Raw genomic sequence first — 26350 nt, 5'->3', positions numbered from 1 at the left:
GCCGTTAGGTTTAAGTAATTTTGACAAGGCTTGACTTTAGTTTGTGATCCAAAGTGACTTAAGACTGCTGATGTGTTCAGGTTTTACCCTGAGGCTAAAGCTAAGGCTACAGCAGCGCTCGAAAAGAATGAGTGTAGCCAGGTCAAATTCTCTGCAATTTTTTCTGCAACGCAATAAAAACACAAGAAAATATTGCAAAAAAAATTGCAGGAGGCTGCTTTTGGAGTTTGGAGCAAATTGTGTCATTTTAAAGATAAAATTGTGAAGAAAAAACTTTATACGTGATTTTCTGCACCCTGTTTTTTAGAAACTCTGCAGTAAAAAGAGCCTGTTTCAAGCTTTTGACTTTCAGGAATTGTTCAGGTTCATCTGATGCATGTCCCCTATAGTTTTTGCTTAGAAATAAGAAAAAGTGATGTCATTGTGACGTTTTGATTCTTTTCGAAATTTTGATAAATATTTAGAAATTTATATTGGACATTGATGACGGTCTATAAAATACACAGTAAAATTTCTATTATTTGACCAAAAGTCAACTTAATTCAACAAATAAGTTTTGGCGTTTTTGGTGGGGGAAACACCTTAAACAGTTAAACCACTTGAAGTCAACATCTGCTCCTCACAAAATACAAAGCTTTTGACTACAGCTGGGCAAAGCAAAACCTCAAACTTTCTCTACAGACTGTAACGATTCCTGTAGAATTCAGTTACGATTCTACTGACTGCTTTTTTCATTTATTAATTATTGTTTCATATACTTCTTGTTAGTGCAATTCTAAATTTAGACCAATACTTAAAAGCTTAATTCTTCAAGGTTATTTCTATTTTCAGGAAAGCAAGAAATGGCAAGAAAGAATGGAATCGCTAGAAGAGCTACATAAGCTTGCATCGAACCCTAAACTCGAACCAGGCCAGTATGGAGAAGTCTGTGCTGTCCTGAAAAAGGTGCTATGATTTTTAACAAAAGCTTCCTTCGACAGTTAAACCATTTATTTTGAATAATTCAATCATAAATTATCCTCCTGATCCTATTCACTAACATGTAATCATACTTTTGAGAAGGAACAGCTAGTCCCAAAAATCATTTATTTTCAAGAAATTTTTCTTAAACATATGTAGCTACTTTAAATTTTTTTGGACAATGATTTAGAGTAGCTTTATTCCTAAGCTAATATATTATCAAAATAGCGGTCGGTTATCGGTTAAAACCAACTAAAAATTAAAAACTACCAACCCAAAAATTTTCAAATGCTGGTCCAGTTATCTTTGGGAACAATCATTTTCTAAAATTCTCCATGTATTTGTATTTGTAACAAACTAATTTTAAACATTTTTTGAGGCATAAATCATAGAAAGAATGTTAAATGTGTACCTTTTTCAAAATATCTTAAAAAGAAAAAGTCATTTCTCTGTTATGCAATGAGCTTATCTTTCCTTCGTTCAAAAGATTCATTATTAAAAATAATTAATGTCATCAAAATGAGACAGTTTTTAGGCAATTTTAAAATCTTCTAACCCTCAGCCTTGAACCATGGTACGAGTGACACTAAACACGAGCGATTCACTAAAATAACCGATCGTAACGAAAAGGCTTACTTCGACCACTGAAAATCCCTTCAAAAGATATGCAAAGAGTGATTTTTTTTCAATCAATCCTTCTCTTTCTTCAGATTATCACCAAAGACAGTAACATCAATGTGGTTGCTCTTGCTGCCAAATGTGTGACAGGGCTGGCCACAGGTCTACGGAAAAAGTTTCAAACATATTCAGGATTATTGATACCTGCAATATTGGGCAAATTCAAAGAGAAAAAGTTGAATGTTGTGGTATCTTTACGTGATGCCATCGATGCTGTCTTTGCCTCTGTAAGTTATAATCTTATGTTATGGCTGTTATATCTCACTAACAAGTGTTGCCAAGTTGTTCCACGCGCATCAAGATAGAATCAATTATATATAATTCGTTTCCGAAGATATAGACAAAAGTTTAAAAGCTCATGAAAGATTACTCATACTGTTTGGCCTTTTACAAAGTAATTTTTTTAAGATGGACATTTTTTATTCATTTTTGAGATCGTTTGAGTCGTGGAAGGCACATGAAAAAACATAAATAACCAGTTGCACAATAAATCTAAGCATGATTACCAGACATTTTTTCTATCTAGACCAACCTTAACAGTATCATGGAGGACGTTGTAGCCCACTTGGATAACAAGAATCCATCCATCAAAGATGAAACTTGTAAATTTCTGACACGAGTCTTCTCCACTGCCACACCTGCCACAATTCCCAAAGGTGTTTTGAAGACACTGGCTCCTGTTCTTGTCAAGGTATAAACAAAACTCATTGATTCCATTGATTCCTTACAAAAACACTGGTCTGAAGACTTATTGTTTTAACTTTTTGTTAGCTTTTTCTTTATAATCAAAAGATGAAAATCGATTTGCTCAGTTTTTGATCACGTTACCAAGTACTCCTCTTAGGATTGGTTCAAAATTTAATCACATGAACAAAAAGTGAGCAAAACAAACTAATTTCTCAACACAAGTTCAAGTAAGAAACAATGGAAAGAAACAAAAGGCTTCCAGACCGGGGTTTTTTATACAGACTATGTTGATTCACGCAGACAAGCTGATGAGTGGTTTACACCAGTTCTAACATGATTTCATACCCACGAACGTTTTGAAAACGTTGATAGCCTAGTATGATGTTTATTAATAAAATGCCTACACTTGGGACATTAAGATTAAAAAAATCTCCTGTGCATTCTTAGCATTTAGAGGTTATTGAATATGCAAATGCTTTGATAACAATGAGGTCTTTTGACCAGGTAACTATCAGATCTGTCTCGGTAAGACTTGCATTCTCGGTCATACCATTAGTGAGTATTTGCCTGTCTTTAGGAGCAGCTTTAGGAAATGCTTTGTTCTCTTGTTATTAGAAACTTGATGACACAGTAGGACCAGTTCGTGATTCGGCCGCTGAATGTTTGGGAACAGCATTGAAGGCGCTTGGTGAAAGAGCGATGGCGGCTCATTTGGAAGGCCTCGACAAAATTAAACAGGATAAGGTACAGTGTAGTGCTAGCTACCTTTTTTTGAAGATTGAATTTTATCATAGAAATCTCGTTTGATTTGCTTTTTGAATAAAAAAAAGCGACATTTTTATCAAACAAAAAAATTGATTCTTTGATAAACTTTTTATTGCATAAAGTATATATTACAGCTATTTGTTACGACATTTTTTTGGAGTTAATGAAATCATTAATGTATTTTCTGTGCCTAATAGATAAAGAAACATTCGTTTTCCAGGTCAAAGAATACAGTGAAAAAGCTGAGATCACCGCTGCCCCTGGTGGTGGTGGTGGTGCACCGACAGCTGCACCAGCCAAAGCGGCTGCTTCTGAAAAGAAAGCAGGCCCGCCGACCAAGAAGGGTCCACCAAAGAAGGGACCACCAAAGAAAGCTGCTGACGGAGGCGTAAGAATTTCATCTTTTTATTTGGTACTATTTAATATGTAAAAAAATTCTCCTTCATTGGACTGTTCCAAAAAATTACCATACAGGGGGTGGGGGGTGGACCTTTTCATGTCAAAGCAAATTTCTTTGAAATGTATGGATACCCCCTGGAAAATAGCAAAATCTGCAAAAAAGTCCCTGGAAAAAATTATTTTCATCTCTTAAAGTGAGGGTGAACAAACTAATATCAGTCGTTTACCCCCTGGAAGTTTGAGAATAGCTTTTTACCCCCTGGAAACATGTAAAGACACTTTCTTAAACCTCTTGGAAATTCTTCTCAGTTTGCCCCTTGTATGGTTATAAAATGGAATGGCCCATTCATTATTTTAGAAAATGCTCTTTGAGTCTTGCACCCAGGATTGAATTTTGTTTTCATCAAGTTCCTAGGATCCTGGATCTTTTTACTTCAATATGATATTTTATCTTTCGTTTAGGATTCGGCAAAACCAGCTGCGAAGAAGCCGACATCAGGGGGTGGAAAACCCAAAGCCAAAGTAAGTTTCATCGAAGAAAAGATCTTTAATAAAGTTAGAATTTTTTTCTGTGATATCATAACATATTTTTAAGAATTTAAAAAATATTTTGGTTGAAAATTTACGATTTTCACTCATTTTTAAGCATGATGATTTTTTAGTAAACGATTTTTATTGCAAAGTTCGAGCAGTATAGTGATGGTATTATAGACTGGCCTATAAGCGACTTCCAATATTGTCACAGTGGCAATCTTTGTTAGATCATACCCCTTAGATCTGAGAAGATTTCAAATGAATTGTTGAATTAGCAGAGGAGATGGATAGGATGTTACCTAAAACTAGTTTTTGTCTTGTTTTACTCCTTAACTGGTTTCTTTATTTTCCAAGGAGTGATTTCCGATTGGGCTAAGACAAAAACAAGAAGTTTATAGCCGAGCCCTGAAAGAAATCGTAAAATTGTCTAAAAGTTCTAGGTGACTGGGCTATCCCTTAAAAAGCAATTTCTCCGTCTAATGTTTCCAGGCTGTTGGAGGGAAGAAAGAGAAGAAGAAGAAAAAGAAGGGCGATGATTTCGCTGCCGATCAAGAAGACCCAAGAGAACCTGAAATAGCGGTACGATTTATTTTTCAATTCAATTTACCTTTTTCTTTGCCTAGACTTAGTAGCATTTTGGAGGTCCTTTAAATTTCGACAGTTATCTTTAATGATATAGTCTACACAATGATTCGAATTCGGGACTACACTTTCATATAAAGAAGACCTCTCTTCTATTTTCTATTCTTCTTTGCTTTTAAAAATTCGATTGCTTATGAAAGCATGTTTGCTTCTCAAGATTTTTTTCTTACACGTGTACAGGAAGGAGACGTGCAATTAACACCAAAACATCTCTCATTTGTTTTCAGGAGGGAACAGTGGACGCAAAAGCAGAAGAACTGTTCGGTGAAGAAAGGTTGAAACAGTTAGCGAGCGCCAATTGGAAAGAACGGCTCGAAGCTGTTGATGAAATGACTAAGGTTTGAATATAAGTTTTTTTGCCAGTCCTAGTCACTGATTTCCCCAATTTTCATCGATGTCACTTAAAGGAACAAGAAGTCGAAGCGGCAAGAAGGCGTCGGACTGATTCTTACAAGGCACTGTCACCACCACAGACAGACAATGACATGCTCGTAAAAGGTTTTCGATCGGAATCGATATTATAGTGGTCGACAGAAACATCAATAAAATCACAGTGAAATCATTTTACGTATCCATCTTCTACCAATTGCACACAGGTAGTTTTAAACAAAACGAAAACAACTTTTTCACACCTCTCCCTCCGCGTCAGCACAAATTCGTTTGTCAATTTTGCTTTGTCAGCACAAGAGGCCTTCGATGAGGCCTTTCGGTTGGCTCGACATCCCCGAAAACGATGGCTGGGGGTTTTAAGGCCTCCCTTGGCCAAATCCTTGACGCGGTCTGGGGAAATATCCAAACCTTCCAGACGTTAAGTTTTCCCGATCTTCAGATCAGAGCTTTAGCGTGTATCGAAAACTTACTTTTTAGAAAGTTGAAACTTTGGGTGATGATCTACCTACACAAGTCATCATACGGACGTTGGCCAAGAAGCCTGGATGGAAGGACAGCAATTTCCAAGTAAGTGTTTTAATGGGTCAATCTTCATGCCTTAACTTGATCAATTTATATTTTGCTGTAGTATTTGTAATATCTTGAAGGAGTAACTAACGAATAATTTTAGCACTTCTTTTCTTTTTTTAGGCTTTGGGTGCGAAATTCAAACTGTGTGGTTTGGTAGCTTCAAAATCTCGTGACTTTTCACGACGTAGTGCATGGTATGCCATTGCTGGGCTCATCTCAAAGATTGGTGACATTAAGGTAAGAAATATGTTCCTCACTTTCTTTACTTTTCCATTCTTCCAAAATTCTCCAAACTCAAACAGTTTTCAAAAAGAACTTTAACCATCTTTTAATCTTTTACAAAAGAGTAACGGAGAGAAGAAGGAGAAGAAAAAGGAATGGGATTTATTACTTACCAGGTTGAATTGTTGCCATAGAATTGCTCACTTATAATTTTCTCATGATTGAAATTTATAACACATAAACTGTTTTTCTTGTTTGATACATGGTTTGCTTTACCAGTTTTGCAGAACTTTGTAATTAAAGTTTCTTTAATAATTGTTCCTAATATATTTCTGAAACTGAATATTATCTTCCAGCTGAAAACTCAGGTCAAAGAGACATTGAAGGTGTTTGCCGAGAATATCTCGTTGAACTACATCAGTTTAAAAGTCGCCAAATCTGCCGAAGAAGCGAAGAATCCCAAACTACATACCGAATCATTGAATTGGATGGGTGACGCGTTGAAGGAGTTTGGATACAGGTAAGAGTTTTCGTCTCATTTTCCAAACAATAATAGTGAGTCCCTTTTAATCTTTTCAAAAGATTTAGCCGTTATAGATTACTTATAACCCAATGAGCTTTATATGAGTCATGGAGGCTGTTTCTCAATACCAGAATCCTTTAATCGGATTCTGTGGAAAGTGGTACCCTAATGCTAGCGGTGTAATGTAAAGGGATCGCCTCTACAAGTTCGAACGTTTGCTTCAATTGGTAACTTAACTACGTAACTTAACGAAACATAAACAACCTTTTTAGCTCAGCCTAGGGTCTTTAAAGCTCAGTGTTATCACCCATTCCCATAAAAAGGGTTAGTTTGCCTAGTCACTTTCATACAGTATTTCTTTTGTTGCTTCTTATATGCTTTATCTTACAAAATTATTTTTATTTTGTATTTTCAGAATCGATTTGAAACCACATATTGCCTTCATCAAGACTTCACTCACCCACACAAACCCAGTAAGAGGCCGATTGTTCCATTTGCGCTTTATTTCCGTGCGAAGCGCGCAAAAGATTTTTTAAAAAACTATTATTTTTTGCCTCGAAAAGATTAATCGTCATAAAAAGTTTCGCCGAACAAAAAAAAGATTGAAGGAAGTTAGGAACTTTTTTTCAATCAACCGAGTATCCGGTGCGAAACGTCCATATTTGACCAATGGAATTGCTGTCTTTTTTCAATCTCCAATGACGTTACAAAACAATGTGAAAAGTTTTCGGTGATCTCGCGCGAAAGTGGACAACCCGGCTTAAGAACTCATTTTTTTCAAACTTGTAACACTCTAATTATTTCAAGTTCCGTTCTTCGGGGAACACCTAAATTTATAAATAACCGATACAAAAACACCTAGTTTCGACTACTAGATAGACAACAGAGGGGAAGGTGTGAATGATTTCCTCAGGAATAAAATCAACTTTTGGGAAATTTATTTTCATTTTCTTTTTGCTCAGGGTGTACGTAAATCTGCTATCGAGTTCCTCGCCACCCTTTACATATACGTTGGACCGCCAATTCGCATGTTTTTCGAAGAAGAAAAAGCCGCCCTTTTGCAACAAATCGATAGCGAGTTTGAGAAAGTGAAAGACGAGAAACCGCCTGCGCCCATACGTCGTTTCATAGACGACGAAGAAGAAGAAAATAGTGTAGAAGACGCAGATGGCGGTGACGAGGGCGGTGAAGACGGTGGAGGTGATGGCGGTGGTGTTGTCAACATGGATGATTTGGTTGATCGAGTGAATATCAGGTATTTAAAATATTTCCTGACTTCATCGCTAGTTAATCTTGAACTGTTTGGGATCCTCAAAATGATGTTCGATTTTTCGAGGCTTGAAGTAGTTGCGTATCAATCTATGAAGGCTTTGTGTGTCAGGGTCTAATTGTATCAGAGCTCAAGCGTGTCAAAATTCCCATGAAAATTTTATGTCTTAATTTTTCAAATTTATCGTAATAGCGACAAATTAACGGACGCAGTTTTGAACAAAATCACAGACAAGAACTGGAAAATACGGAAAGAAGGCTTGGAAGAGGTTGGTGCAATCTACTTTCCTTACTCTCTAAAAACTTTTTTCTTATCAACTGGAATGTCATATTAGTCATCAGATTCTTAGATTTCATTGAACTTTGTAACTCTCTAAAGAATATTCCCATTGGAAAGTTTCTTCATTTCAAGTAACTTTTATTTAATACGTCGATATGCCCGTGCTTTTACCTAGCATGTATTTGGATGTTTCAAGTTTGAATTTTAGACTTGCTAGAATGTCTTTGACAGTACTTTTATATCCTAGCCTTTGCTAGGTATTGATTCCACAATACATCGTGGATGAGGTGAGAGTGCGCTGGCCTTGTTCCCTAGTGGTTCACGCAAGATTAACGCCAGATCTCGCAAACTGGGAGGCAGTATAAATTACATTGTAAGACGGTTCTAACGTACGTTCTCCTAGACCGCTCAATACAGAACCGGGCATCCTCTGTAAGGAGAAACCCGTCATCATCATATCCTAGCCTGCAGTATAAAAACTATTCGTTAAGTCCATCCAGCTGCAACTTCGCTTAAAACCTTTTTTGTGTTAAAACCACTTTGTTATGACTCCACTTCCTGTAGGTACAAGGGTTCATCAACGAAGCGAAAGTTTATCACACCGGACATCAGTGAACTACCGGCTGGTTTAAAAGCACGTCTCAGTGATAACAACAAAGGTTTTGGTCACCATGGCAATCAACATCTCCAAACAACTCGCAGAAGCTGGTGGGAGTGGAATGGCGCGCCATAAGAACACTATGTTGCCGGGCATCATTGGAACCTTCTCAGATGCTAAGGTACTAACACCTTTATATAAAAAATGGCAAACACAGGCAAAAAAGCAAAAAGGAAGGAAGGGAAGTTTTAATTTCTTTGAAATACCCAGGGTATAGTTTGATTTTGTGAAGACATTGAAAATAATCATGTTTATAGTTACATGTATATTTAGCAAAAAGGAGGGCATAGGCAGACATGGAGAAGTATGAACGTAGATTAGACCCTTTCAACACCATGCTCCATAATCGAAATTTGAACGACTAGCTTTTGTGTAATCTTATCGCTGCTAGAGACTTTGAAGAGGATTGAAACGTGCTTAAATTCTTTTCACTTTAGCCCATGGTATAAAAATGAGTGGGTTACCTTCTCTACTTTTCACCATTCTCTTGAGGTGAGGTTTTAGAACAATGAAAAACATTCTTACATTTTCTTTGTTACAGCCACATTTACGGAAAGCTGGCGAAGAAGCTCTGGATATGTGGCATTCAAAGATCGGATTCTTACCGCTTCTAGATAACGAAATTCTTTCCACTGCCATGAAAGAAACTAACCCAAACCTCAGAGCTACAGTATGTTTTACACTTAAAATACATGATTTCTAACTGGTTTTAACAATATGATTTGCCTTGCTTTATGGCTTATTTTCTCATTCTAAGGTTTTTGTTTAAGATGATGCGCATGATAGAATTTACACGAGTTTTATTTTATTTGCTATATATGACTATTGTCTTCTTTCTCTTACAGTTATTGACTTGGCTCAGCAAAGTATTGCCAAACGAGAAGAAACTACCAGGAGATTTCAAAGATTGTATTGCACCTTTGTTCTCGTGTATAGAGGATAGGAATGGTGCTGTGAGGGATGCAGCCAAAGCTTCTGTTCAACATTTCATGGCTCACCTCGGCTATGAGGCTATGTCTAAAGCTACAGCCAAACTAGACGTAAGATGGCCTAATTTTTTATCATTTTTATAATGGTATTTCTGTATGCATTTAATCCATATACTTTAATCTGGAACAAACTTGATGAGCTATCTACTCGAGACACTCTACAGCCATTATCCATTTTCAACACATTCCCGTTTATAGCCTACATCAAAGAAATCAATCCAAGATATCCTCGAGAAAGCTCGAGAAGTTTGCGTTCCCATCGCTGCTCCTGGAAAGAAGGGTGGCGCCAAGGGTGGTGCATCGAAATCAGCAGGCGCCGCCCAAGCAGCCAAATCTGCCGCAATGGCTGCACAAGCTGCTGCGGCAGCGGCGGAGGTTTCCAAAGAGCCGGCTGCACCGAAGAAAGCCGCTGGAAAGAAAGAGGAGAGCTCAAAGCCTGCCAAAGCGGAAGGTCGAAAGGTATTATGCAGATTGTGTTTAGTTTAGACTTTTTTTTCATCTTTTATAAAATTTAACGTTTCATTCTGTTACTCTTGCGTATTTTATATGGGAGAATTGTAACATTAAATTGTAACATAAAACGATTTTAGATGTCTTTCGTTTTTTGTTGACAATAAACCGTATTGTTTATTTACCCGTTTATCGTCACATTTCTTCACTTTAACAGACAAGCAAAGCGGTTGGTAGTAGCAGTCGTTCGAAGAAGAACGCCGTGGTAGAAGATGACGGTCCACCTATCATTCACAAAGTGGGAAAGAATCAACGAATGAAAGAAGAAAAGGCGCTTAAGGTAAGAATCGTCAAGTTTGAGTGAAATTTTCCCTATTGAAACAAGGTTTGTTGCGCTAGATTACCGCCCCCTCCAATAAATCTGTTCCCCTCACCATTAGATTATTTCAGTATATTAGTCTTTAGTCTAAATTTGCTTTTACTCGTCGGGATTAGTTGGTGACTACTTTTCAGAACTTAGAGAACAAATTTGGGAGTGTAATTCTTTTAGCTCATACGAAAGAAGCATGTGTGGCGTTACAAGAAAATTTGTTAAAGAAACAGTGTGAAAAGTGTCGGCTTTCTATAGCCCAATTCAACAAAAACCATTGATACCGTCAAACAACATAAAATCTGAAATATCAAGTCTCGAATTTTGTTTCAAATCATTTTACATCTTATCTTCAGGTTTTGAAATGGAATTTCTCGGCTCCTCGTGACGAGATTGTGGAACAATTGAAAGAACAAATCCAACCATGCGTTAGTCCTTCAATGCATACCAAATTATTTCACAAAGATTTCAAATTTCATCTGGAAGCGATCGATATTTTAACCAAGGTATGACCGTATAATTAGCCCATTGTTTACCTCTGAAGGACAATTAAAAAAAATCAAATACGTTTTTGTTAGAACGCACTTTGTAAGTTGTTTTGAGGATTTCCCAGTTCTTAATTTAATACAATTACAATTTCACATTTGACAAATTGAGCGAGAAACTAAATATCATTTTTTTTCGTTAGTTCTTTTTTATTTTCAACGAAAGCTTAACGGAACCCCTTGTTTGTAATCTTTTATTCCCTTCATCCTTCTAGAGTATCGAGACATACACAGACGCCATGTTAGAATCGTTAGATCTCCTCTTGAAATGGGTGACATTGCGTTTCTTCGATACCAACACATCCGTGCTGTTGAAAGCATTAGATTTCATCTCACACCTCTTCTCGATGCTCGGTGACCGAGATTATCAACTATCACCCTTCGAAGCTCAAGCGTTCATGCCATATCTCGTTGGAAAGGTAAGTCTTTTTCTTTGTGAATGATGTCATGAACAACAATTGCCTCGTTTTGAACCGGATATCTTGGTCTTGATTTCACTCTAGATCTATCTTACTTTAAGAAGAGTCCATTCAAAACACTTTTGGAGAATAAACTTCGATGACTTTTGCTTAGACAACGCAAGAAGTGTTTTAACCGCAAAAGCTTCTTCCTGTTTTTCCCACAGAAAAATTTAGATATCTAAAGACCAAAATGTTTGATTTACTTATGAAAAAAAAATTGTCAGAAATCTTTGAAAATAACCCCATTTTGTATTGAGTGTAACAAGCTCTAAATGAGGAGACAATGCTATGATAGCATGGGAATCATTAGCTTTAGAATGCTTCTTGTTACCCTCCTTACGTTCTTGCGTTAGATCGGCGATCCGAAAGACAACGTACGTAAATCAGTTCGTGGAATCGTCAAGCAATCAACCAAAACTGTATCCTGCCAGTAAAATCTTCTCATATCTCATGGAAGGATTGCAATCCAAAAACGTTAAATCCAGAATGGGTATGTTTTTTTCCTACTATATGGACTATAACTAAAACTAAAAAATTAATGATATTCATGATGTAAAGTTGTTTTTACGGAAACTCCCGGTTTTTGCCAAATGAAAAATTTAAACTACCGAAAGGTTGCTCAAAACTTGCCAACACTAGCAAAAGTGTTGCCGTACAAAACATGTTATGTCCATATAGTTAAAATGACTTCTGTCCCGTTACAATGTTTGTATATTCTATTCATCAGAATGAATCTACGAACTCATCAAGTGACAGACTAGTAAGTCTATGAAGGTTGAGTTGGTTGTCGCGCTACTTATAATCCAGATAAAAAAACAAAAAAACTTCAAACAAACAGTTTTTTCTAGCCTTAATTCTATCTACATAGAAGTTTATTCGAGAAAGCATCGAAGCTGTTTGAACCTCTGACGTCATCCCCTAACGAAGAATGAGAAAACTCGAGCCGTTTATTTCTTCTTTCTTTAGAATGTTGTGAAGAGCTTGGTTTTCTCATTAATAAGTGCGGCATCGAGGTTTGCCAACCATCACTAAAAGTTTTGAAAGACATCGCTGCACAGATCGCTGATCGTGACAATGGTGTCCGCTCGGCCGCACTCAACTGTATTGTTGCTGCTTACAATATCGTGGGAGACACTGTCTATAAATATATTGGAAGGGTAAGTCACTGGGTTTATGGGTTCAGTGGAGATAGTGGTTATATAATTGGGAAAGATCTGCGTATAATTTGATGTTTGATTTGAAAGAATCTTCCATGTAAGTAAATACCTGCGATAAATTTAAAAACGTGCAAAAGCCATGATTTTTCTTGTGGCGTATATTATAAAGATAAAAGTTATATACATTCTTTAACGTAAGTGCCATATCTTCCTAAGCTCGCAACTTTACTGATAGATCATCAATGTAATCGTCTCCTTTAAAATGTATTTCATATAATTTACACATTCTAGCTGGCAGAAAAAGAATCCAGCTATTTGGAAGAGCGAATCAAGAGGTCTGGTAACAAGAAAGCAGAGAAAGAGAAACCCGTTGAAAAAGCAGCACCTGTAGCCGCACGTGGTGCACGTGGTGCTAAACCAGGAAAAGCAGCCAAAGAGCCTGTGGTCGCTAAATCTGTTGATGCTTCAGATGGTGGCAGCGCACCGCCTAAACCTGACCTTGCAGCATTGAGAGCTATGGTTCGAGCACAGTAAGTTGTCAGACAATATAATTAGTTAGACTTAAATCATAAACCGTAAAAAAAAAGCAGTAAATAATGGCTTTAAAAGCTAGAAAATGTTGTTAAAATTTACATTGCTTTGATAGCACACGCACGGTCCTTGAGAGTGGTTTCTACATGGTACCATACCAAAGTAAAGCAACTATTTGCTTTACTTACTATTCTCCTTATACTTTTCCTCGTTCTTTACTTTATTCCTAACGCTCTAAAGAGTTTTGTTTTATAGTCATACAGTTTCTCTACTGTCCTATCCTCTTTTTTTTATAGAACTGCACCGGCCATCAAGCGAGAATTCGAGTTGGACTTTAAAGCTATCGAAGGTGACGAGGATACTATTACTGGGTCCATTCCCACGCTAAAGTCCGTCAATATCAGTGCCGTCATGGAAGCAGCCAATATCCCGACGAACTTACGTCAAGCGTACGACACTAACAAACAATCGACGACAGTTCATTCTTCGGTCAAAGATATTGCTGAACTTCTTGATTTGACAATTGCCAAGATTTCCAGCGCTGACATCCAGGTTGCCATGGAGAATCTCCTCCAAATTGAAGATGTGTTCAAGAAGAAAAAAATGGATGAACCTATCTTGAAACGCATCGATCAGGTTACATTCATTCATTCATTCATTCATTCATTCATATTTTCGAGTCTTTCAATTTAACTTTTTATCGTTTTTACTCCAAAGTCCTCGGAAGTGTTGGAAGCTTTCATCTGGAGAAATTTACGTTCATTGTTGTATTTTTTTATTCTAAACTCTTTATGTCTTCCTTTTCACAGTACCTGGTGACAGCGCTTGTTCAATTAAAAATGTTGTTCTCGAGACACATGGAAAATAAGGAAAACTCTAGTGAAAATTTGGAACGTTTGTTGAAGCTACTATTAAGCGGTTTACTCGCATTATTCGATACGCATTTCTACGCTCGCGTCGTTTCAAAGAACGTTCTTAAAGATGTTATCTTATTTTTCATCACCACCCTCAACGATAAATCACTTGAGAAATTCGAAGGTTCTGAACTGTCAGTGCAAATTGTCAACCGGTTATTATTACGTGTTATCACAAACTCTAACAAGACACATTGCTTGGGTGCTTGCATCAAATTATTACAAGAACTAAGTGAAAATTCGAATACGTCTCCAGCTTTATTGAAACTGGTCATGAAATGCATGTGGAAACTAACTCACTTGTTACCCGACTTCATCAGTGAAGTGAACTTGGAAGCCGTCTTACTGGACATTCATACTTTTTATAAGATCTTACCGACTGCTTTTTGGAAAGCCAAAGAAGATCGTGGACCTCAACAAACGGTCAAAGCTTTGTTGTCAACGCTGTGCAAACTGAGAAGTAGTCAGGTATATCATTATATCATATATTTTATACCACCAAGATTTGCATTAATTTCAAAAAAGGTTGATTTCACCACAACCCACCTGCCTTAATTTCTCTGGTTTATTCATGTTCGCAGGTAGCGGCTCCGTTTCGCTCTGAAAGAAGTGACGTAAAAATTGAATTTAACCAATAGAATGTCTTCATTTCGTTTCGGTTTGAAACGGCACCATATCGTGTGAATGTAGTCTGAGTAACCCCCGGAAATCACACTCCAATCTCATGTTTCTTTTTATCTCAGTTGTTAGAATGTTTGAAGGCGATCGAAGATCCGAACGCCAGTGACGTACCATCATTCATTCAAAGACATTGCGGAAGACCGAAGACTACTGGCGGTAATCCTACGACCACCCATACTGCTGCTCAACCGTCTGTTACGGTAAAATTGGGTTCTATCTTTATATAATTTCATACATATTAATTCTTTGGAAAACTAGGCTGATGTTAAACAATAATCAGTTAAATGATCAGTTAGAACACAATTCAGTATAGAAATACACTATAGATTACTACCTGGAGTGGAAAGCACATTTTTTATTATTTTTTTACGTAAGCAAAGTAGTCAGTTCTGTGTCTCTTGAATAAGTTTATACTTGGATACTGATGCTTGTGTTTACGGGCTCCGTTCATGACTCTCTGTTTTCTCTCATTTCTTTTCTTAAAAGACTTCATTTTCAAGAATACTCTCCGTTTGCTAATTGGTTTTACTATTTTATAGCATTTTTGGACCTACCTGGAGGTCCTATAAATTAACCTGTGTTCGTCTGTTCGTCCAAGTTCCTTGGTTTTTCCTATTTTTTTTGCACAAAGATGTAGAATTACAGTGTGTTAAATATGAAAAAGCTCATTTTTTGGGCCCAAAAATATCCAAAAATAGGGTTTTTTGGACTTTATTATTATTTGCAGGCTATGATAGGAGCATTATCGATTAACGTAAGACTAGAGCTTTGCTTCAATAATAGTAAATTCCATTGTAGAGTACTTTTGTCCCTTATTAACAGCAAGTTTAAAGAGCGAATTGAGCTATATCGGAAGTTTTAACAAACATTAGTTCAGACAGGCATTGTTTTATTGTGGAGCAATTTATAAGAGCCGTTTTACTACCAAATGGTTAATTTATTTCCTGGTTATTTCTGTTCAGAAATCAGTGGAAGTGGCGCCAATCAGTGTCGGTGGACCCACCAATGAAGCTCTTGTTGAAATATTCCGGAAAATCGGGTCCAAGGAACAATCAAGAGCTGTATGTTGTTTTTTCTTTGTATTGATCTTCACGTCATCGGTGTGACCGCCGAGGGGTGTATGGGTGGATTCAATACTTCTTTGCTTGCGAATTGAGTGACTTACCTGGATCGCTTTGCAATACTCACATAATAAAGTCTTATCTATGACACATCATAGAATCTTCTCTCTCTAACCGCGAAAAACGGTCTATTTTCATGACCTAGTGACAATATATTCGGCAAATGAAAAGGTAAATAAAAGTAAAATTATGAAATAATTTGTGCGGCGAGAACTTCTTTTGTTAAAGCATAATTTCTTTATATCAAATTATCAAATATCGGCTGATTCGCAAAAACTAGTCATTCCAAAAATTAGTTCCCTCGTGGTTTTACATTGAACCGTGATTATAAGCATATTTTATTTTACTTCCTAACCTTCTGATCAACAGGGAATACTGGAACTATATCATTTCAAGAAGAAATATCCAGATATGAACGTGGAACCTTTCATAAAGAACGCCTCACCCTTCTTCCAAAGTTTCATCGAACGATCGCTCAACCAAATAGGATTGGATGAAGGAAAAGCTCCCGGAGATAATATTGGTATGGATTTTATTTAAAGCTATTGATCTTTGTATAACCTTTTGGGTTCATATTGGTTTCGGAACGTTTCGGAGCAAGAAAACGGATCAGTTCCGTTGCGATGAAAAAAAGTGAATCGAAACCGTTTTGATCCGTTTTGCTTGGTAACGTTTTCTTTTTTGACTTTTCGATTTTTGACGTTCGCAATTTTTTCGGGACAGTTTCGTATTGGACAATACGGAACCGTAACGTCTGTACATGGTCATACTCTTCTAGCTTGCGTATCATTATACTATATTTTTTGTTCTTCTTTGTCCAGGTCCTACTCCAGTGCCCAGTTCTTTACCGACGAGTCAATCTGAACCTTCTAATCTTCAAATGTCAGGTAGGTCTCATCGTTTCCATTAAAAAACCTTTGAAATGGAATGAAGATTTCTTTTTTGGATTTCAGTACCCCGCACCATTAGTTAATGAATTCGCACCATTACTTCCAGAAAAACATATAGTGTCCTTTGTTAAAAATCTTCTTGACTCCTTTCTACCCTAGACATTGATCGAATCATCCTTTTACTTCTGTCTATTTGAAAATTTCTGACCATTCACCTTTATTCTTTTTACAGAATCCGCCAAATATATGGACCGACTGAAAATGCTGAAAGAGCAATTCAAAAATAAAAGTCAACTTCCGGTAAGATTTACATTCAAGTTCTTTCGAAAGTGAAATATTTTCAGATCTTAAGGCTAGGTCAAACCGGTCCAACATTTCATCCAACATTTCCAGTGGTGGATATAATGTTGGGTGTAAAAATCAAAAACGTTTAGCTTTTGAATGTTAAGAGTCTATGATCTTGCAGAAAATGTTAGATCAAATGTTTGATGGCGAACAAACTTCATCCAACACGTTTTTTCTTCTTTTTCTTTTTTCCCCTTTTTTTTGGACCTACCTGGAGGTACTATAAATTAACCGATGTCCGTTCGTTCGTCCGTCCGTCCATTCGTCTGTTACCAGCTTTTCTCGAGATTGGCTCATTAGTTTTTTCTGATTTTTGGCACAAAGATGCAAAATGGCAATGCCCAAAATGGCAATGCCCAAAATGTGACAGAGCCGGATTTTCGAGAAATAAAACTTTCCGGTCGAAAATGCCGGAAATACCGGAAGAATTGGTTTTATGGCATTTTCTCGAGATTTTATCATTAGTTTTTCTGTTTTTTTGCTCAAAGATGCGTATTAACAATGTCCAAAACATGACCGAGTCCGATTTTTGAGAAAAAAATTTTCCAGCCAAAAATGCCGGAAATCACCGTTTTTCTGCGTTTTCATTTGACTTTTTCCTTATAATTGGTTGTTTTTTCATTCAAAAACATTATTAATAGCAATGCCCACCAACAAGCAGGTTTAAATTTTCAATAAAATTGATTTTTGAAGCCGGAACTATTTAAAAATCGCCGGAAAAACCTATTTTCGCCGGAAAGACAGTATTTCTTGAATTTCTCGAGCTGCACTTTATATTATTTTATGAAATTTTGCACACTGATGCAAAATGACAATACCTAAAATGTGACGGAGATCGATTTTCGAAAAACATTTTTTTTCGGCCGAAAATGCCGGAAATATGCCAGAAATCGCCGTTGTCTAGATTTTCATTGGTCCATAAACTGCCTAAGGGTCTACCAACCTTAAGTCGAACATTTAGCCTGGGTCTGGTTGACCATTCTCTTTGTACTATCTTTTCAAGCTCTTCATTGCATTTTCTTACTCTTTGGCAATTTTTCTATTTTTATCTGATTCTCATTGTTAGGTAGGTCCATTTAGCATGTGGCTTGTTACATGGGCACTAACCGGTCCAACATTTCATCCAATATTCGAAAAATGGTATACTGGGTGAAACTTTTGACCGGTTTGCCCTGGTCTTTTGCCATGAACTTTAATAAACTCTGGTTTATTTTCTAGGCCTCACTTTTCAGACTCCTTAACTTTGTTATCATTTGCTCCGTTGCGTGAGAATTTCACTCTAAGAGTAACCTTCAAAGGTTTAACTCAAATTATGTTTTTCTTCTTTAGCCATCCTCCTCATCACAACCTGAACAATCGTTACCTTCATCCATGACATCACACGAAGCGAAAGATCCTTCACCGGAGCCCAAAGAAGAATCAATGGTACGTCCAACAAACAAACAAACACTTTTTTAAATTCACATGTTTCCATTCAGTAAACAACGTTCTTTCATCCCAGGCGGATTTCCGACTGAGCGAAGTATATAAAGAGAGACTTCACCTTACAATTTTCAGCAAAATAACCGGACGGTGTCAATCGAACGAATCGAACGCCGAATCAATTGAACGCAATCGAATCTTAATCGAATATTACTCAGGATCAGGCGTTCAATTGCTTCGATTACGTTCGATTGTATTCGATTACATTCGATTGGTTCAATCGCGATTATCGTTCGAACTTATTCGATTGACACCGTCTGGAAATAATGAAATTATGAAAGAAAATGTCATGTTGTTTTCATTTTCCTCGAATTCGTGTTTTTCCTCCACTAACATATTTATGTTTTTTTACAGCCTGAGGTTTCGCAGCAATCACAGGAGAAGAAAAATTTCGATCTGGACGACATCAAACGAAGGTTACAATTGATAAAGGGTGGCCAGAAGTAATTCTGAAAATAGTTATGAGAGGGTAGCTTTAAAAACGAAAGACACTGACCAATGGTGCAACTGTGAATAAAAAGCTCTTAAACTTGACGCACTCATCGGCTCAAGATTGGTTGGCCCACTTAAAAGATCAATTTAGAAAAAATGCTATTTATTTCCGATGTATTCGAAAGAGTAAAACTAACTTACTAACTTTAAAGTACAAGATAATCTCCTTTGAAGTACCAGCATTCCAGCTCTTTGACCTCTTTGGTGCGTGAAAAAGTAGCTATTACATGATTTAAGTTTTTCGGAAATTTCTAACCAATGTATCGTAAGTAACAGCAAATGCTTCTACCTTTAGCTAGTTAGTTTAGCATATTTTAATTTGAATATATATAAGTAAGAATACTAAATTATGATACACAAAACAGTTATTTTTTTCGAGCAAGCATGCAATGCACATTTCGTATGCGATATATAACTAACTCCTTAAAATTTTTATCTGATTTTTTCCTAAAAATTTGTCGAAGTTAGAAATTCTGTTCAAAGTTCACTTTATTGTAAGAAACGATAGAATATTTCTTCATTTTATATAATTTTTAATTTGTTATATTTATATGCTAATAAAAATGTCTTGGAGTCTCTTCTCTTGGTTCTACCCTTTCTGCTTATTTAGTGTTACGGAAAATGGCGACTCGTTCGTCATTTGATAGCACGCATAGTGCATACTTCAGCCCTTGATGAAATTTTCTCGGAATGACCCTTATACTAGCATACATTTCGATTGTCTAGATGAAATATCTTTGGCTATATGATATCAACATTTACACATGTTGGCCTTTTGATATTTCTTATTTTATGGGCAAACTAATTCCATTCATTTTTTAATAACTTAATTTTTTTATTTTTTCAGGAATAAAAAATGAACTAAAATACTCGAAGAACAATGACTCAGAATAAAGACGTGCGTTTTTTGAGCGTCAATTACAACCGCTCATGTTTTGTTTGTGGAACCGAAAGCGGATTCACAGTGTATAATGTGGAGCCACTGGCTAATGTGTTACGCCAAGATGTTCCTGATTGCGGCGGTATTGGTCAAGTTCATATGTTGAACCGCTCCAATTTGTTCGCGCTGGTTGGAAGCGGCCGCCACATGAAATACGCCAAGAACCGTGTTGTTATCTGGGATGGAAACCTTAAAAAGCCTGTTTTTGAATACACGTTCTGTTCACCCGTTCTAAATATACGTTTGCGTAAAAACATGATTCTGGTTGTTTTACAGAAAAAGCTATATGCGTACAGCTTCCCCAATGATTCTACGCAATTGTTTTGTTACGACACGCGTGATAACCCACGTGGTCTGTGTGAACTCTCCGTTGCTATTGACAGCCAAATGTGTGTATTTCCAGGACCGAAATCAGGTAGCATTCAATTGGTTGATTTAGACGTTTCAAAGATTGGATTATCGTCGACGCCTTGTCTCATCAACGCGCACCAACATGATATAGCTTGCATCGCAATGAATCAGTTGGGAACTTACGTAGCAACAGCTTCGAAGAAGGGAACTCTTATACGGGTGTTCGAAATCAAGACACGTCGCCAGTTAATCGAGCTACGTCGGGGAACAGACCCTGCATCTCTTTACTGTTTGAATTTTAGTCCGGATTCTTCGTATCTTTGCGCGGCAAGTGATAAAGGAACTGTCCATATATTCGCTGTGAAGGAACCTGCGAAAAATAAGCGTTCAACTTTATCTAAAGTTGGCTTTTTCGGACAATATGCAGAATCGCAATGGGGATTGGCTAATTTTTCAGTTCAAGCTGAGTGTCCGTGTTTGTGTGTTTTTGGGCCTGGGTCGAGTGTCATTGCCATCTCATACGATGGAAGTTTCAATAAATATGTTTTCACCAAAGACGGGAATTGTAATCGAGAATCATTTGATTTGTTTGTGGACGTCGGAAATGATGAGGAATTTATATGAGATTCGCTTTTGATTGGTGGAATGGTTTGAATAGTCGTCTCTGATTGGATGAAATTATTTTCTCTTTGAAACACCGAATTGGGCAGTGTTTTTGAAGACAAAAGTCGGAAGTTTGACTGACTGATTTTCCCTTAACTACAGTACCGTTATAATCAAACGTCAAAATACTTACATGAGATAAATTTTTGCGGTTATTAAATTTTACGGTCCTAATTTCGATAAACGTAGTGAAAATATTGTCTCTTTATAGTGCCATCCGCAAAATTAAGTCCCCGCGAAATCTTAAAATTTAGCGAATGAGCTTAACCGCGAAAAAATATCCTATGAAAGTATTTTTTTAGATGATATGCTTGATATTTCAAAATTCAATTTAAATCAGCATGCAGTATTTTTGTACGGCAAATTATGCTTGTAGATAAATTTTAATCTTGTATTTAATTTATGATACCTAATATGGAATTTTGTTTACAGTACTTTAGCGCTTGCTTTCAAATAGTTTTTCTGTATTTTTGTATAGATTTTTCCAAAAATTATTCCAACGCAAATTCATTCCTTGATAGGAATGTTTTAATTTACTGGAGTACCCACTTGGTAATTTGATTTATTTCTGTTAAGGTAAACGTTTTTTTATAAGAACATTCAAAATGTTTGAGCTTTCAGATGTTCTTAACATGTTCTTAATTTCACCATTTTTTGAGTATTTGTGTCCATTTTCCTAAGAAATTGGATGTTATAGGGTCTCCAAAGCCTTAAAATATTCTTAACTTGTTCTTAACATTTTGGCCATCGAAGCGTCATGGTATGAACCCCTCCCCAGCCCGCAGGAGGGGTTCAACCAAAATCTTCCTGAAAAAGGCTGGGGGCTGGTTTTTTTTAATTTCAGGGGGTACCTATGATCTCTTGGGGTACCTAACTTTTATACAGTAAGGTATGGGGGCTGGGGAACTATATTTTATATCTTGCTTTTATCTAACTATCATCATTGTTCTTTTTAATAGACGATATCGGCTTTCCGAATTCTCCCCAAATGATTACCCATGATGCATTGCGCAAAAAAATTCACGGAAAGTCAATATCGTCCGTGAATTTTTTTGCGCAATGCATCATGGGTAATCATTCGGGGAGAATTCGGAAAGCCGATATCGTCTATTATAAAAATATAAGATTTAAGAAGATTTACTCAAGTCACAGGAGGTACCAATCACAGGGGGTACCAATCACAGGGGGTACCTATTTTCTTAGGGGGAACTTAAACCCCTGGTCCATGCCATAAGCCTTATGCTCTTATATAGTTTGTTCTTATAAAAAAACGTGTATTTTGATGTTTTCACAGTACACAGTGCACAGTAACGATTTAAGATTTGTACAGAAACCAACCAACCACGCGGGTTTTGCGTTTTGGATAGGAAAGTGGATTCATCTCCTGTCCAATAGATTCACTTTTAGCCCTCTGGGCTTTAAACTTAATGTTTGCATCATAATTGTATGCCAGATAAATCTTTCTCTGTTCATAAGAAAAATTAATCATATTTTCAACAATTAGGTGCTAGTTCTACCTTCACTGAAAGAGTCGTTACAAAATCGTAGAGGTTTGAATAAACTTCCTCTTTTTGTTATGTTTGTAGAGAGGTTTTCGGGCTGATGTTGTATGACTTTTTATTATTCTACATTCTGTTTCGTTTTAGGAGTAGTAAATAAACATACTTAATGGCAGAAAGTGAGGACGAAAGAAGGTCTACCAAACGAAAGAATGATCCTTCTTCTCGAAAAAAATCCAAATCGAAAAAGAAACGAAAGAGAAAACACCGTCAAACAGAAGAAGAGAAAATATTCAAAAAGTTTGATCGGTACCTGCAAGATGGACGATTGCTAAAAATGGAAAAGTATTACCAAAAGTTCGTTGGTCGTGGTTCCATAGATTACTTTATTGATGAAATTAACGAAACATTCGGTGACCGTGGCTGGACTTACTTACATAAATATTCATCCACGGGTGAACTTGCCATTGTTAAATTCTTAATTTCTCATCACGCTGATTTGACTTTTCTAGATAAGAAAGATAATTTATTTCTTCATTACGCGTTCAATTACGTCATCGAAAGTTTTGATCGACCCTTCTTGTACTATATCATATTTGACGTGCTCCCCGAGATGGGGGATAAATTGCTGACTCAGCGAAACGAGTATGGTGAAACACCTGTTGATTTACTTGACGAAATAATGCAGCTTTTACAAAAATCGCAATCCCAATATCTTATAGAACCTGAAAGCGAAAGTGAAAGTGAATTAAAAGAAAAGGACTGGAACGAGCGACTTTTCTTTGAAATGAGTGAGAATGATAATCGTTATGGAAATGAAATGTTTTTCCAAGATGAGCATGAGGATACATTTCGAAAATCGAAGACCGAGACGTTCGAGGAATGGGGTGACCGAATGCAATCCGAACATAATCGGAAACATCGATCTAAAGCTGTTCCTTTGAAAACTAAATCGAGAAAGAGAGAAAACGAAAGCGAAAGTACGAAGAAAAGGAAACTGGGTCCCATAAACAATTTGAAAGAACTGAGAACGAATTTTGAGTTATTGCGTTTAAGAGAAGAATATGAAAAGATTTGTGATTCGATTTTCAAAAACAACGAGAATAAGAACGAGCTGAAATTTGAACAGATTCCTTGGTTACACTTCCCTGGATTTGATTTAGGCGAATTGAACGAAGAACAGTGCTTAAATGGTATGATGAAATTATTTTGCCATGGTTTCACTGACGAAGATAAAATGAAATATTTAAAAGTTCAGAGGATACGTTGGCATCCAGATAAATTCATGCAGAAGTGTGGCCATAGATTATTTGAAAAAGACAGAGAAAGAATTTTGTCTTTTGTCAAATCAGTATCTCAACGAATCAATACGGAAATTACGAATATTGGTTGAATTATTTTTATTCTCTTTTAAATATTTTTAAAACATTGAAAAAAATGATTTCAGAAAATAAAATGAATGAATTTTGATATTTTTGTTTGGTAAGGCCTATTTAATCGAGGGGGCGGGGGTGGCTCTTCAGTCTATCTGAAAAATATACGCAGATAACAAGAATTAGAAGATTGCATAAATTTGGGCGAGAAACAACACCATTAGTCCACTTTCTATGGAAGCCGAGAAGTGCCATCGAGATTTCTTGAATTTCGGAAAAATGTCTTTATTTTTGGAAAATTTCTTTATTAATTTTGGAGAAGTTTCTTTATTTTTGGAAAAATTTCTTTAATTTTGGAGAAATTTCTTTATTTTTCTATAATTTCAATATTTGCTGCGCGATTTAAGTATTTGCTGCGCGATTTCAATATATGCTGCGCGATTTTAATATTTGCTGCGCGCGCGATTTTAATATTTGCTGCGCGCGCGATTTCAATATTTGCTGCGCGCGCGATTTCAATATGTGCTGCGCGCGCGATTTCAATATTTGCTGCAGAATTTTTAGAATGCGAGCAAAGGCTAGTTTACATACCTTTGAGGTATGCTTTTGTTAAGCATTTGGACTTGACATTTGACACAACTTGAGATGTTTTGTGGACAGTGTAGACAAGAATTGCTTGAAACTGATGTTTTTTTTTGTGGATATTGTGGTGAAAGAGAAACTTGAAACTCAAAGACGAATCGAACACAATTAAGTAGGGAAAAAGAAATTACAGATTGATTTGTTTTGGTTTAGAATCGTTTTTAGTATGTCCCAAAGGTACAATCGGCTACTTACACTAGAACCTTGGAAACCCAAGGCTCACCCAGCAAATATTAAAATTGCGCAGTAAACTTTGAAAATGTGCAGCAAATATTGAAATCGCGCAGCAAATATTGAAATCACGCAGCAAATATTGAAATCACGCAGTAAATATTGAAATCGCGCAGCAAACTTTGAAATCGCGCAGCAAATATTGAAATCGCGCAGCAAACTTTGAAATCGCGCAGCAAACTTTGAAATCTCGATGGCACTTCTCGGCTTCCATAATTTTCTTGGAATTTTGGTCAATTTATTTTAGGAAAAAAAGTCTGAAATGAAATCTCGGGTGAAACAAGGCATGTCCCAAATATATTTTGCGTGACGCGCACCGCTTCCAATTATTCCTTAACGTTCATATATAGCTCAAAAGAATCATATCAACGAGCGGATTTCGAAAAGTGCGAGGTCAAAAATTTACATCAAGCCAATCTCAAGATATCGGCCAAAAACTGATTTTGACGCTATAAAATACATCGAAAAAACACGTCAATGGTCAAAAAGACAATTTAAATGACGTCATTATTGAAAAAAGGCGATAATTCCGATTAACTTACTACAATCAAAGCAATATTTTGACTGGAGATTTAAATTAACGATTTTAAAATATTTCATGAAAAAAAATTTGAAAATTCATGATGACGTCAGCATTTTTTGACGTATTTTAATTTTTTCCGACAACAAATGACGTCATTCAAATTTTCTGAAAATTTTTGAACAATTATTTCAGAATCATTAATTAACAACTCCAGTCAAAATTTGGTGTTGATTGCATTATTAAAATTGAAGTTATCGCTGTTTTTCAATAATGACGTCATTTGAATCTTACTTATGACGTATTTTTTCGATGTATTTTATAACGTCAAAATCAATTTTTGACCGATATCTTGAGATTGGCTTAATGCAAATTTTTGGCCCAGCACTTTTCGAAATCCGCTCGTTGATATGATTCTTTTGAGCTATATATGAACGTTAAGGAATAATTGGAAGCGGTGCGCGTCACGCAAAATATATTTGGGACATGCCTTGTTTCACCCGAGATAGTGTCCAATTTAATTAGGTGTACTTTCTTAATGGAAATTTCGAGTTATAGGGACTGGGTTGTGAAGCATTGTTAACTGGGACCAGTAAATTTGTTTGAGTTAAGGTGACATTCGAGTAATAGAGGTTCAAGTTATGATGGAAATTTTACTATATCAAGATCATCCATTTATTTGTTAGGAGAAGGAAGTTCCCTTGAAAGATCACTAATAAAATTGCGCTTTCATAATTAAACATCCTAGAGCTAATTTTTATTTCCCAAAAGTACTGAGGATTGGTCGAACAAACATTCACGACGCACTCCTGACGTACTAGATGGTCTTTTGCTATCGAGCTCACAGCAAAAAAATGTAAACAAAGATGGTAGCAAATCTCTGGTTACATTTTTTTTCTGATGAAGCTTTTTTTAAAGCGCGGGATATTTCCGACCATTAAATTTTCAAATTTTACTAAACTTTGTCAAGCCTAAAGGACGCATGTCGATAATACAATAGCCTAATTGACTAATCTACGGTACTTTCCTATCTTCTATATTGATTTTCTGACTTTCTCAAGTGTTTCTAACTGTTATGTATGTATATTTCTGGAACCTTGATTGGAAGGTTCTTAAAAAAAACGAA

General features: G+C 36.4%; 3 protein-coding genes across 3 annotated transcripts in view; all 3 read left to right on the top strand.

Moving 5' to 3' along the window:
- The window catches only part of LOC136821643 (cytoskeleton-associated protein 5-like), a 35599-nt gene extending 16554 nt beyond the window's left edge, over positions 1–19045 (top strand). Inside the window, 35 exon segments of the mRNA XM_067077853.1 lie at positions 832–945; positions 1671–1865; positions 2165–2329; positions 2941–3069; positions 3311–3478; positions 3952–4011; positions 4513–4602; positions 4893–5003; positions 5533–5622; positions 5746–5862; positions 6204–6367; positions 6786–6843; positions 7333–7625; positions 7833–7914; positions 8491–8580; positions 8582–8698; positions 9119–9247; positions 9423–9617; positions 9765–10025; positions 10234–10356; positions 10743–10892; positions 11147–11350; positions 11746–11805; positions 11807–11882; positions 12359–12549; positions 12841–13079; positions 13377–13716; positions 13890–14462; positions 14738–14875; positions 15638–15736; positions 16166–16319; positions 16618–16683; positions 16919–16986; positions 18361–18456; positions 18868–19045. Of these exon segments, the coding sequence (XP_066933954.1) occupies positions 832–945; positions 1671–1865; positions 2165–2329; positions 2941–3069; positions 3311–3478; positions 3952–4011; positions 4513–4602; positions 4893–5003; positions 5533–5622; positions 5746–5862; positions 6204–6367; positions 6786–6843; positions 7333–7625; positions 7833–7914; positions 8491–8580; positions 8582–8698; positions 9119–9247; positions 9423–9617; positions 9765–10025; positions 10234–10356; positions 10743–10892; positions 11147–11350; positions 11746–11805; positions 11807–11882; positions 12359–12549; positions 12841–13079; positions 13377–13716; positions 13890–14462; positions 14738–14875; positions 15638–15736; positions 16166–16319; positions 16618–16683; positions 16919–16986; positions 18361–18456; positions 18868–18960 (5298 nt within the window). The 3' untranslated portion in view covers positions 18961–19045.
- An 811-nt stretch (positions 19046–19856) lies between these two features.
- On the top strand, positions 19857–21579 carry LOC136821634 (WD repeat domain phosphoinositide-interacting protein 4-like). The gene has a single exon (XM_067077846.1). It carries the CDS (start codon positions 19886–19888, stop codon positions 20918–20920), a length of 1035 nt encoding a protein of 344 aa, XP_066933947.1. The 5' UTR covers positions 19857–19885; the 3' UTR covers positions 20921–21579.
- A 1001-nt stretch (positions 21580–22580) lies between these two features.
- LOC136821633 (NF-kappa-B inhibitor-like protein 1) lies at positions 22581–23864 on the top strand. The gene has a single exon (XM_067077845.1). The coding sequence runs from the start codon at positions 22628–22630 to the stop codon at positions 23849–23851; it is 1224 nt and encodes a 407-aa protein (XP_066933946.1). The 5' UTR covers positions 22581–22627; the 3' UTR covers positions 23852–23864.
- The last annotated feature ends 2486 nt before the right edge of the window (positions 23865–26350 follow it).

The sequence above is a fragment of the Clytia hemisphaerica genome, unplaced genomic scaffold (genome assembly GCF_902728285.1).
Source record: "Clytia hemisphaerica strain Z4C2 unplaced genomic scaffold, Clytia hemisphaerica genome assembly, whole genome shotgun sequence".
Classification (NCBI taxonomy): domain Eukaryota; kingdom Metazoa; phylum Cnidaria; class Hydrozoa; order Leptothecata; family Clytiidae; genus Clytia; species Clytia hemisphaerica.
This window is presented reverse-complemented; position numbering and strand designations above follow the sequence as displayed.

Coding starts and splice junctions, on each gene's coding strand:
- LOC136821634 (XM_067077846.1), top strand. CDS start 19,886: ATGACTCAGAATAAAGACGTGCGTTTTTTGAGCGTCAATTACAACCGC.
- LOC136821633 (XM_067077845.1), top strand. CDS start 22,628: ATGGCAGAAAGTGAGGACGAAAGAAGGTCTACCAAACGAAAGAATGAT.